Source organism: Camelina sativa, chromosome 6, assembly GCF_000633955.1.
Source record: "Camelina sativa cultivar DH55 chromosome 6, Cs, whole genome shotgun sequence".
Taxonomy (NCBI): Eukaryota; Viridiplantae; Streptophyta; class Magnoliopsida; order Brassicales; family Brassicaceae; genus Camelina; species Camelina sativa.
The window spans coordinates 1480194-1492459 of NC_025690.1; the positions used below are offsets into that span (position 1 = coordinate 1480194).

The following is a 12266-nucleotide window of genomic DNA, read 5'->3' on the forward strand; positions in this document are numbered from 1 at the left end:
ACAACAGGATGGGAAGGGTAAAATTGAAGATAAAGAAGTTAGAGAACCCAAATGGACGCCAATCTACATTTGCTAAAAGGAAAAGTGGGATCTTGAAAAAGGCTAATGAGCTTTCGATTCTTTGTGACATTGATATTGTTCTTCTTATGTTCTCTCCTACTGGGAAGGCTGCGTTATGTTGCGGTACACGAAGGTATTTGTATTGTCCATCTCTAAGAGAGATTGTGTTGTGTTGTCTGATTGTTAATTGCTTTGTGGTTTTTTTTTATTCAGTAGTATGGAAGAGGTGATTGCTAAGTTTTCTCAAGTAACACCGCAGGAAAGAACCAAAAGGTTTGGTGATTAATCTTCAGATTCTTATCGATGTGTTTTTGTTTGTTGTCTTGCTTTAACTCATTGGTTGCATTTCTTTTGATAACAGGAAGTTCGAGAGTCTTGAAGTAAGTTTTTATACACAATCAAATGACGTCTTGTTTCAAATGTATGTTTATGAGAATCCCTGATTCAAACGTTTCTCTTTCGAAAGCTCAGAACTTGAAGAAAACTTTTCAAAAGTTGGATCACGATGTAAATATACGCGAATTTATAGCCTCAAGGTATGTAAAGGAAACAGTTTTTAACTAAATCTTTTGCAACAAACTTCATAATCTCTATATGAATATTAACTCTTTTTTGTCTCCTCTCTTGTTTGTTTTTGGTTCTGTGGTTTCAGTAATTCGACAATAGAGGTATTCACTTTAAGTCTCTCTTTCCATTTCTAATGTCTATCACATTTGCCAAAGCCTAAAACTTTTGAAAACCGCATTGTATTCAGGACTTGAGTGCTCAAGCAAGGATTCTGCAAGCTCGGATTTCTGAAATACATGGAAGATTAAGGTAAAGATCTTTCTGAAGATGATGATTCTTTGTTTTCTTGATGTTTTTGCTCGGTTATATACTTAGTTGTATCATGTTCTGCAGTTATTGGACAGAACCTGATAAGATTAATAACGTTGAACACTTGGGACAACTCGAAATTTCTATTAGGCAATCTATTGATCAATTGCGTGCACATAAGGTATCTTTTTGGTTAAAAAGTTTTCATTTCACTTCATCCGCAAAACTCAAAACTCAAAAACTATTTGGTTGATAGGAACATTTTGGGCAGCAGCAACAAGCAATGCAAATAGATAACGCAAACTTTGTTAAAGATTGGTCAACATGCTCGGTAATTTACTTCTTCTTTAGAGATCTCATTTGAAACACAATCAAACTGTAAACCCGGTTTTGTAACTTTCAGATGCAAGATGGGATTCAGATTCCTCTAGAACAACAGCTTCAGTCTATGTCATGGATTCTTAATAGCAACACCACCAACATTGTCACGGAGGAACACAATCCAATCCCGCAGAGGTTTGTGAAAACTCTCACTGAGAGTCATTTTCTTTTCTTCCAATTTGAATCCATATCTTAAAACCAAATCTCTGTCTATCCTCAAAAGGGAAGTAGAGTGCTCAGCGAGTTCTTCGTTCGGGAGCTATCCAGGCTACTTTGGAACAGGGAAGTCTCCTGAAATTACAATTTCGGGTCAAGAAACAAGCTTTCTTGATGAACTAAACACCGGACAGCTGAAACCGCAACCAAGCTCACATCAGCAGTTCACTAATAATAATATCACACCATACAATCCCAATCTGCATAATGATATGAATCATCAACCAACGTTGCCTCCTCCTCCCCCTCAGGTTTATATTCCAATGAATCAGAGAGAGTATCATATGAATGGATTTTTTAAGGCACCACCACCTGGATCTTCTGCTTACAACAACACCAACCAAACCAGGTTTGGTTCTAGCAGCAGCTCCTTGCCTTGCTCACTCTCAATGTTCGACGAATACTTGTTCTCCCAGGTAAACAAAACAAAACTTTTTCTGTTCATGTCTCTTACAGATGCATCAAAATCTAAACTTTTTAAAGTGATTTGACATTTGTTCTTCTTTCTTACAGATGCAGCAACCGAACTGAGAGAGATGTGATGAATGATGATGATACAAAAAACACATCATTGGAGGAACTCACCAATTTTTTTGTTTCAGAAAACAGCAAGAAAACAAGAAACTCCTGCAGATTTCTGAATCGGTTCCAAGAAGAAGAACCAGTGGTAATTCTGGTTAGATTTGCAACCAAACCACACACAATACGTTATTTCAATATCTTCAAAATAGATGTTCTGTGTTTTTAATTTATTCTTTTCTATACATAATTTCTCAATTGTTATGAGAGATTTTTGAGGTTTTCCATTTTTTTTCTCCGGCGATAAAAGTTAGTGTCTTCTGGTGAGGCTGTCAAAGTAACGCCATGACAGCCAAAAAGATGAGGAACTCTCTCTCCTTCCCTTCCTACAAAACTCTAGCTGTATCTATGCTTCTTTTTTCATTCATTTAATTGTAAAACAAACAAAACAGTGTTTATTAATGTTTTTGTCGTCAAAGGACTCTGGTTTATTTAAGTGGTTATACAAAGAGTTTACAAGAAGCTATGTTTATGAGGTAGGGAGACTACATTTTATGATTCTTCCAGGTCTTTACAAGTGGCAAGAAATGTATCACGATTTTGAATCACCAAGAGCATCAACACAGTCAGTATCTTGTAGACTTTCACATTAGCTAATAGCTTCTGATAAGGAGCGAGATACATTTATTTCTTCTTATCCTCTGGTATCCTCTGTAACAGAGCAACGCAGGCTCTAATCTTCCAATCATGCAGGATGATCTCACAATGATCCTCAAACTTCTATTTATAAAAACGATCATAGCTTTCTTCTTAACTTCTTCATGTACAAGCTCAGCAACATCCAATTATTCTTCTCTTCTATTATCAACTTCTCATCTATTGCAGTCTTCTCTTCTACGCACGTATCAGCTTCTCGAAAAGTTTTAGGGAGTTTGAGAAGTAATGGTGTATCATATCATTATTGGGTTGAGATTCCCATTTCTCAACCATCTTTATTGCGTCCAACCATGCATATTAGAGTCCAGCATTGGTATGGTACCACCCAATAAAAGGAAGGAGATTCAAGGCAGTTTTGTCCTTACCACTTGTAAAGACCTTTGTGAGAATATGATCTATTTGCAAATTTTGAAAATGTACCAAAACCCCAATTCTTTTCAAAATTCTAGTGCTTCAGATGTAGTAGAAGATTGTGTGTATTCAAACGCAATACCTAAACCAAACCAGATAGTTAAAATAATCTTAACCAAAATCGGATGCCCATACCAATCAAACCATGTAACCCAATATTCAAAGAGAAAACATATAAATTTATTTATGGATTGGTATGTTATTGTTTCCCGGTTCTCTCTTTTCACCAACACTCTCTCTCTCTCGTCTTCTCCAAAATCGAAGCCTTCTTCAATCTTTGCGCTTAGACCACCAGTCTTTGCTTTCGCAAATCTCGTTTTGGTTTCGTTTTCTAATCGTAAGTATGTGTTTGTGTTTTTTTTTTTTCTAATCGTAACCTAGTTAATAGTTCAATCGCTGTGATGATAGAAACCCTAAATTTCGTCAAATTTGGGATTAGGGATTTGTTTAGTACCTCTGTGTATCAATGGAGGGTGGAGTTGGGTTAGCGACGACGACGCAGCCGCAGCAACCACCACCACCGGTGGTTGAAAAGCTGAATCCGAAATTGGAGAAGGAACTAAATCTGGAGTCATTGAAGACACGAGCCCTTAGTTTATTCAAAGCCATTTCTCGGATCCTTGAAGATTTCGACGCTTATGGTCGAACCAACACTACTCCTAAATGGTTCTTCTTTCAATTCCAGATTTTGATTCTCTTTGGGTCTATTGAGTTTTTGTAACAGAGATTGATGATTTTTTTTTTTTTACAGGCAGGATATATTGGGGCAGTATTCGATGGTAAATCTCGAGCTTTTTAACATTGTGGAAGAGGTGAAGAAAGTTTCCAATGCGTTTGTTGTTCTTCCTAAGAACGTTAATGCCGTTAATGCTGGAAGTATGTTCTTTTTGTTTATGTTTTTGGTCGATGAGTTACTGAATTGGGAGTGCGATGGAACTGGTTTAGCTTAGCTTCTATTAGTGAATCTGCAGTTTTGCCCGTTATGTTGTCTTCCAAATTACTCCCGGAGATGGAAACTGATGACAATGCCAAGAGGGAGCAGTTGCTTCAGGGCGTTCAGAGTTTGCCTATACCAATGCAGATTGAAAGGCTAAAGGTGAGTTGAATGAATTTTTGTTGTGATTTCTCTCTATGTTTTTAGGCTTTGGCTGGTTTTGAGAGAGCACTTTGTTTTGGAATTTTGTTTACAGGCGAGGATGGATATGATTGCAGCAGCTTGTGAAAATGCAGAGAAAGTATTAGCTGATACTCGTAAAGCTTACGGATTTGGCGCTCGTCAAGGCCCATCTGTGCTTCCAACCATGGATAAAGGTCAAGCTGCAAAGATTCAAGAGCAAGAGAACATGCTACGAGCAGCTGTGAACGACGGCGCAGGTAAGAAGAGCCTTCAAATTCCTTTTTAACTTATATCAAAACATTTGATTTGGTGAGAAGCTGCATTTTTTGGTTCTGTTGAGTTCTTTCTCATATTTTTTTTCACAATTATTGTTTCAAGGAACAAGACTGCCTCCAGACCAGAGACAGATAACCACTGCACTTCCACCACATCTTGCAGATGTGCTAATTATCAACGATGCAGGTAACAGTTTCATTGATCTGTCCCGGTAGAAGTAAACCCAATGCGTGAATCTTTTTCTTATACTATTACCAATGGCATTCTTACGATATTAATGGGTCCAAAATTTCTCTTTCATTAGGTAAGATTGCATTACCTGGGCAGTCAAACAACATCAACAATCAAGGAATGATGCAGGTTAAGTTATATTCTCTCCAGATGTGATGATTATTGTTTCTGTTAGTATCATTGTCTTTGGAGGCTTATGTATTTGAGTGTTTTTAGGTTTCTGGAACACAATTCATGGGAAGATCAGCTGCATCACCATCTGGTCCTAACTTTGATAACACAACATCTCCATTACCATATTCCAATTCTCCTCGCGCTACGGGTATGGTTAATGCACCTTCGCCTCAGCAACAAATCCTGCACCAACAGCTTCAGCAGCAGCAAAGGGCAAAATTAATGCAGATGCCTCAACATCAGCAGCAACTACTTGCACAACAACAACAGCTCAGACAAAGTTCTATGCAAGGATTGGGTCAGGTAGGCTTGAACATTTTCTTACGNGGGCAGTCAAACAACATCAACAATCAAGGAATGATGCAGGTTAAGTTATATTCTCTCCAGATGTGATGATTATTGTTTCTGTTAGTATCATTGTCTTTGGAGGCTTATGTATTTGAGTGTTTTTAGGTTTCTGGAACACAATTCATGGGAAGATCAGCTGCATCACCATCTGGTCCTAACTTTGATAACACAGCATCTCCATTACCATATTCCAACTCTCCTCGCGCTACGGGTATGGTTAATGCACCTTCGCCTCAGCAACAAATCCTGCACCAACAGCTTCAGCAGCAGCAAAGGGCAAAATTTATGCAGATGCCTCAACATCAGCAGCAACTACTTGCACAACAACAACAGCTCAGACAAAGTTCTATGCAGGGATTGGGTCAGGTAGGCTTGAACATTTTCTTACGTAGCAGTTGACAGGGTTTTTTCTGCCATCTGCTTTTTCAGGCAACATGCTAATTCTTTGTGTAGACCCAGATACCAGCACTTCACGATTTGCATGGACAACCTCAGCAGAAGTTTCAGACGGTAAGTTCTTCTAGAGATGGAACTTAAACATATTTAGGCTATGAGGTTTTGCATTCTGTAACGCGAAAAGGATCATACCCAACCTTTGTCAATTGTTTGAATCATTGTGCACATTTGTTGAGGCCATAATTGAAGAAGATAAGACGTATTTATGCAGTGAATGATACATACGCTTGAGAAATTATACTAGATCTTGGCAGAAGTTTTTTTTTATAAAGTGGTTCTGAGAGTTTATAGTTTCAAACAGTAGAGCTTTTGTCTTGTTAAGTTTATTAAGTTGAGTTCCCTCTTACTTTTCAGTTACATGGGCAACATCAAATGTCATATTCCCAGCCAATGGCTGGGCACCAACAACTCCAAGCTAGACAGCTCTCAGGTGGACATATTCAGCATAGCATGTCTCAAGGACAGCTGAATCCAGCGATGAACCGTCACTTAAACCAGTTTTCAAGTGGCGCCAATAGTGCATTGTTTACTTCTGCACAAGGCTCCCCAAGTAGCCAAATGGTCAGTCACCTCTCTTTAAACCTCTTGAATTACTGAATTGCTGAACTCGAAACTAAATACTTTATTTGGTTTAGAACTTATGTTGTGATTACTTGATTTGGTTTTGACTTTTTTCCTTTAATTCCAGATACCAAACATGTCATCTATGCAATCTCAGACAGTGGTTCCTAGGATGCAGGTTAGCTCATAAACTTCTCTACGTCACTATGTTACCCAAATCAAAACGATGAACGTTGTCCTAATCTGATTTCTCTTGGACTTTTTTTGTTCTTAGCAATTTGGAGTTTCGGGTACAAATCCTCAAAGAAGCCATTCTTCTCAAATGTTGGGTGACCAGAGTAAGTAAACAAGTCTTGTAAAACATTCTTTTCTTAGTAAACCGATTCACCCAGTACTTAATTTATCCTGTCTTTGCAGTGTTTAACAGCAGCGGAATGATGCAAACGCAGCAATCGCAACCTCAGCAACCGCAACAACAGCAGCAGCAACAACAACAAGGAGGAGGCTATGGAAATATGCAGACAAATCAGCAGCTACAGTCTAATAATAACATGATGCAGCAGAACGCGCAGCAAAGGCACCAACAGAATCCTCAATAATCCTTTTTTCTTATGATTTGGGCTTGTTGTAATCAGCATAGGCCTATACGTTTGTAGTACTCTAAAATGGGCCTGGCTCATTCTAAACCTCAAAAGAAAGAACATTGATACCCCCCGCCAAACTTTTCTTAAGTTTTTGTACTTTACTTCACAGTTCACACACTGCTTTGTTACTTACTGTGCGGTCTAACAAACGTGAAGCAGAGAGACATCGGACGGTGAAGGATTAATATGGTTCTGACAAGTTTGTAGAGGATTCGACACGTATCAAAGACATGGACATGTCGACGCCGTTGATGGGTACAAGACAAAACGTAGACGCGCTTCTGTTGTACACGGGACTCGAGACAGCGACGTGTCTATGAGAATCCCTTTACCTGTTTTCTGAGAGCTCCAAAACTGCGACTCGATAGCTATTTAATTTTTTTCTGACAATTTTTCTTTTGTTTTCTTGTCAACCAAATTTTGTATACAACTAGCATTATCATTTTTTATGTACTTATATTTAGGTTTGTCTTCTTTTCTTTAACTGGTTTAAATCTTATATACGTAGGTGTAATATAAAGCATAATTTCTATAAAAATAAATCCAAAAAAATCTTATAAAAATCTTCATCCAATTTTATAATCAAACTGAACCGATATAAACTGAATTTTAACCCCTCACAAGAAAGTACAAGTTAGGAATGATAATATAATGATAGCCAATTTAGCCAATGCTGATTACTTTAACCACTTTAAGTACAAAACTAGAGTTAATACAGTAAAATTTTTATAAATTAATAATGTTGGGACTACAGAAATTTATTAATTTATAAAGGTTTTATTTTATCGATAAATTAATAATTTATAGAGATATTGTTTATATTTGGTAATTTTAAAAAAAAAAAAAAAAAAACTAAGATTTAATTGTTATAAATAATATTTTTATATAATCAATTACAAGGAAAATAACAATTCTCATGTTTTGAAGAGAAAACTAAAAGTTTTTGATATAGTAAAAATATTAGAAATGAGGTCTAACAAAAATTAATATTTATATATACATATATTTTGATAATTTTATATAATTATTAATTTATACTATTGTTTGGACCATATATTTACAAAAAAATTTCAAAAATTATATTATTTTATTATATTATCGAATTATGTCCAAAATTACATTAATTCTAACTTGGGACCCGAGAAATTTATTAATTTATAAAGAATATTAGTTTACTAAATATTAATTTATAGAGGTTTGAGTGTAAATAGCTAAGAATGAGATTGGCCCAAAACTATAATATATGCTTAACATACACAAAAGGAAGACAAAGAAAGTCTCCGGGAAGATTCTGACAAATGGCTTCAAAAACAAGAAAAGAATCTGACAAATGGGGGACGTGCAAATTCTCTTGTCTCTCTATAATACTATTGTCATGAAGTAAATGCAAACACCAAAGCCAGGCTAGCCAGCCATAGTAGCTTCGGAAATGAAACGGACAGATAGATAAAGGAGACAAAGTAGAAGTTGTGAAATGTCTCTTTAAGCTTCATATTGTTAAAAACTCGAATAATGGAATACAGCTTTGCATCTTCCTATCCTTCTCACCGTCTTTTCATCTATAACAAGACACATTTTATTAACATAGACTTCATAGTACATGATATTGTTAATAACTTGTACACGTGTTTTAGCTTTTCCATACATATTAATTCATGACTTTAGCCTCTCTTTTTTTTGTCTTCTTATTTATCAGATTTCTATAAGACCATCTCGAATGGTTTTCCCTATTTTTTTCTCTATAATAGAGGATCTCTATAATAGAAGAAGTTTTGCTCTAATGGTTTTCTCTATTTTTCCTATAAACAGGAATATTCTAAATAGATTCTTTTTTTATTTTACAATTAACACCTTTTATTTATAAAAATTGCAAACTAACCCATTTTACAATAGTTTTCTCTATATTTTAGACTAAATATTTATACTTAAATTTATATTATTAGCTTTTAAAAATACTTATTTTATTAAATTTGTATTATTAGTTCTTAAAATTATTTATTTTATTTATTTGGTGATAAATAAAAGAAGTTAAAGATTAAGAGGACTACTTTGCAAATAAAATAGTTCACCTCTATTTATAGAGGAAAAAATAGAGTTCCTCTAAAAATAGGGGAAAAAATAGTAATCTCTATTATAGAAGTGAAAATAGAGATCTATTGGAGCAAAACTATTCTATAATAGAGTTTAAAGGTGAAAATAGAGGACCATTGGAGATGCTCTAATATATTTTTTTGTCACCATTTATATATTTTCATATATACACATGAATTGGTTATTAAAACAAAACACAAAATAAAATAAGAAAATAAAAACTTTAACTACAAATATCAAACGGATGATACTTTCTAATTCTTTAGGTACACTTTACGACATGTATACATAATTAGGAATAAGATACAAAATTTAATTTTAGACTCTTTAACTTATTAGTCACCAGATGAAAAAGAATTATGTACATAAAACCAACTAAATTCTAAATCAAATAAACCACAAAGGATTAGCATAAGATAATTTTTAGTTGTTTGCAAATTTAATTTACATTAGGCCTCCACAAGCCAACTATGCATAGCTAATTACACTCATGATGTTCAGTTGAAAATGGCATACTTATAGTTCATAGTTGATATCATCATTATGGCCATTTTTCGATCATAACGATTGTATAAGTTTATGTTTGGTGTAGTAACATACCATAAGAAACCATAATGTTAGGCTTTTAGCTAGTTTTGGTTATTCATAATCACTAGGATCCGCGGTACACCCCATGACAAATTATTTATAACAAAAACATTTAACTTATAAATGGTATTTATTGGTTAAATATTTTATAATTATATAATAATTGTTAATTTTATGGTTTAAAATATAAACCATAAAATAATTTATTTTTTACATAATATTTATTTACTCAATTTAAGTAGATATGTCTATTGTGTGATATCGATAGTGTTAACAAAATAATAAAATGATGTTTTACCCGTGTAACATCAAATTAATAATATTTTAAATTTATTTATATATCGACAAACTTGTCCCGCTATAGAACTCAGTCCTGAGATGTTTTAACTTGCACTATATCATCTTAAGTTTTAATATTTATTTTTTGTATTATAAATATTAGCTTGAGTTGATATGTTATTTATTAAGATTGTAACTATTTACATTTTATAAGATTAGCGTTTCTTATAAAGTTTAAATATTTATAATACTTAGAATTCTTAAAACAGTTAAGTATTTTTCATATTTGAAGTTTAGTAAAAGTTTAAATATATTATTAATATTTTAAAGATCTTCTAACTTTTCTAAAAGTTGAAATATTTATAATATTTATAATATTGAAATTTTTAAAAATATTTAAAATAAAGAACCGGAATAAACCAAATAAAAGTTTTTAAGTTTGAATGTGTGATAAATCAAATTTTTTATATTATGAATTATTTTGATCTCTTTTATAGTATGACTCTGAACCATTGTCCAACTTTTTAAGCGATGTGGGATATTATACCCGTAAATTGAGTAATATATGTCTGTTTTAAAACATTTATATTATATCATATGCAGGAAAAAATTACAATTTTTATTAACTAAATGTATTATAGAATAATTCAAGATAATTTAAATATAAATTCAAATAAAAATAAAAATGAATCATATACTTATATATGTTTGAACGAGGTAGAAAGATTTCCTTAATTATTTAAATCTTACCTATAATTAATTTTGAAATTTTTGGTAACTAATATTTAAGTCAATACATTAAATGTTAAAACTTTCCAAAACCTATTAATACATTAAATGTTAAAACTTTCCAAAACCTATTTTTGAGCAAAAAATGCTGCAAAAATACTAGTATAGATATAGAGTAGGTCACTTATTACTTACTAAGTGGAAAACTTAAAAATATGTTTTGATCCTACCTTAGAATGTTCATAATCACATGGGCATTGATTAACATATTTTTTCCTTTTGCAATGCTATTTAATGTCACCTAACATTACCCAAAAAGTTTCTAGAATCTCTAATTCAAATTATATTTATTCATTGATCCTTGCTTTAATAATATTTTGGTCCTCCCTTAGAATGTTCATACTCTCACATGGGCATTGGCTTTCTTATTATTTTTGTCTTCGAATGTTCAAAACGGTTACTGTTCTTAACTATGAAAGCAATAATAAACTTTCAAATCACACGAAACAAAATAGAATTCAAAATCACTTAACAAAAACACATTAGGTAAGTTGGATCTTAAACAACCCTTACATTACAACCTCATAACGTAAACAAAAAAAACGACCCAAGAAGAACACAAGGCGGGAGGTGAATTCGTCCTCTGCCCCTACCCACTTCTGCTTTTTAAACCACAAGACAGAAAAAGGCAAAAAAAAAAAAAAAAAAGTGATAAAACAAAAGGAACCCATTGGGGAAACATAGAGGTCCCTTTAGACAAACACCGCTCTACTACCCAATACCCACTTTACTAAAACCCTAATCCTTAAAATGACTAAAAGAGCCCTTTCAAAATAAGCTCCTCTATCCATTTTACACCCTCAAGAGTTTTTTCAAGGCTCTCCACTTAAAACCCTAAAAAGCCTTAAACCCTCTTCTCTTTCCACACCACTACACAAACCCTAAACTATATAGAGACCGGACTTAAAAAACCAATCTCAACGGAATTGACGGCCTGTGAAGGTTTGTCCGAATGACCAACTAGCTGGAGCAATGTTGTTAGAGACTACAGTTCGACCATCACTAGCAACAACCTTGAAAGACAATGCTTGACCGTTTAAGAGATTGTTGCTCTGCCAGTTCTGTCCCCAGTTTCTTGACATTTGCTGCCACCTTGTTCTTGAACCTTTAACCGCAACCGAGTGAACATCTCCAGCACCACCAACATTGGTCACCAATACAAGGTTGAAGTAAGAGTGGCCGTTGATTGTAAACCTTATCCCTCCCCTTCTCTTGCACGGAACCCTACATATCAATCAAAACAACAACCATCAGTTAAATAATAAAAACGAAACAGAGAACTAATAACAAGACTTGTGAAAATTGAATAAAGATTGAAACTTTCAAGAGTAAAGTGACTTTTTCTTTAAGAAACAGAGCAACTAGGTAACTTATGTAGAAAAGATTAAGACTTTGTGACAGTACAAGTGTATGTTTACCTTCTGTAAGAAACAGGGACAACACCAGCTTTGTAATGAGCAATGCGTTGGAAGATAGGCTGAGAGAGATCGAAATGGTGAAGCGGAGGGTTACACCAACCACCAGCGTTATTTGGAAGTGCGTTGTTGGGAGGGCAGAAATTGGTGGCTGTGACTACGATAGCACCAGGTAAA

At 34.0% G+C, this 12266-nt stretch overlaps 3 protein-coding genes across 6 annotated transcripts; 2 read left to right on the forward strand and 1 right to left on the reverse strand.

The window, feature by feature from the left end:
• LOC104790072 (agamous-like MADS-box protein AGL30) lies at window positions 7-2514 on the forward strand. Of its 2 annotated transcripts, none has more exons than XM_010515769.2 (11): window positions 7-193; window positions 274-333; window positions 422-440; window positions 532-596; window positions 713-728; window positions 815-876; window positions 961-1057; window positions 1133-1207; window positions 1280-1392; window positions 1481-1889; window positions 1987-2514. In XM_010515769.2, the coding sequence occupies exons 1-11, from the start codon at window positions 9-11 to the stop codon at window positions 2002-2004; spliced, it is 1119 nt and encodes a 372-aa protein (XP_010514071.1). In that variant the 5' UTR covers window positions 7-8; the 3' UTR covers window positions 2005-2514. The 2 variants fall into 2 exon arrangements, with proteins under 2 accessions (XP_010514071.1, XP_010514072.1); XM_010515770.2 differs by having other exon boundaries at window positions 277-333.
• On the forward strand, window positions 3335-7040 carry LOC104793847 (mediator of RNA polymerase II transcription subunit 8-like). 3 transcript variants are annotated; one of them, XM_019246607.1, is made up of 13 exons: window positions 3335-3461; window positions 3560-3786; window positions 3872-3996; window positions 4092-4216; window positions 4311-4494; window positions 4616-4699; window positions 4818-4873; window positions 4961-5221; window positions 5726-5776; window positions 6077-6283; window positions 6411-6461; window positions 6558-6621; window positions 6701-7040. In XM_019246607.1, exons 2-13 carry the CDS (start codon window positions 3587-3589, stop codon window positions 6880-6882), a joined length of 1590 nt encoding a protein of 529 aa, XP_019102152.1. In that variant the 5' UTR covers window positions 3335-3461; window positions 3560-3586; the 3' UTR covers window positions 6883-7040. The 3 variants fall into 3 exon arrangements, with proteins under 3 accessions (XP_019102152.1, XP_019102151.1, XP_019102153.1); XM_019246606.1 differs by having other exon boundaries at window positions 3335-3457; XM_019246608.1 differs by having other exon boundaries at window positions 3335-3457; window positions 3572-3786.
• LOC109133263 (expansin-A15-like) lies at window positions 11100-12265 on the reverse strand (the record flags this gene model as incomplete). The annotated part of the gene is made up of 2 exons (XM_019246248.1): window positions 11100-11898; window positions 12093-12265. Coding segments are annotated over 2 exons (480 nt in total), but the record flags the coding sequence as incomplete, so codon positions are not given.

Coding starts and splice junctions, on each gene's coding strand:
- LOC104790072 (XM_010515769.2), top strand. CDS start 9: ATGGGAAGGGTAAAATTGAAGATAAAGAAGTTAGAGAACCCAAATGGA. Junction 1,058..1,132: donor ATCAATTGCGTGCACATAAG/GTATCTTTTTGG, acceptor TTTGGTTGATAG/GAACATTTTGGGCAGCAGCA. Junction 1,208..1,279: donor AAGATTGGTCAACATGCTCG/GTAATTTACTTC, acceptor TGTAACTTTCAG/ATGCAAGATGGGATTCAGAT.
- LOC104793847 (XM_019246607.1), top strand. CDS start 3,587: ATGGAGGGTGGAGTTGGGTTAGCGACGACGACGCAGCCGCAGCAACCA. Junction 4,217..4,310: donor TGCAGATTGAAAGGCTAAAG/GTGAGTTGAATG, acceptor TTTTGTTTACAG/GCGAGGATGGATATGATTGC. Junction 4,700..4,817: donor GCTAATTATCAACGATGCAG/GTAACAGTTTCA, acceptor CTCTTTCATTAG/GTAAGATTGCATTACCTGGG.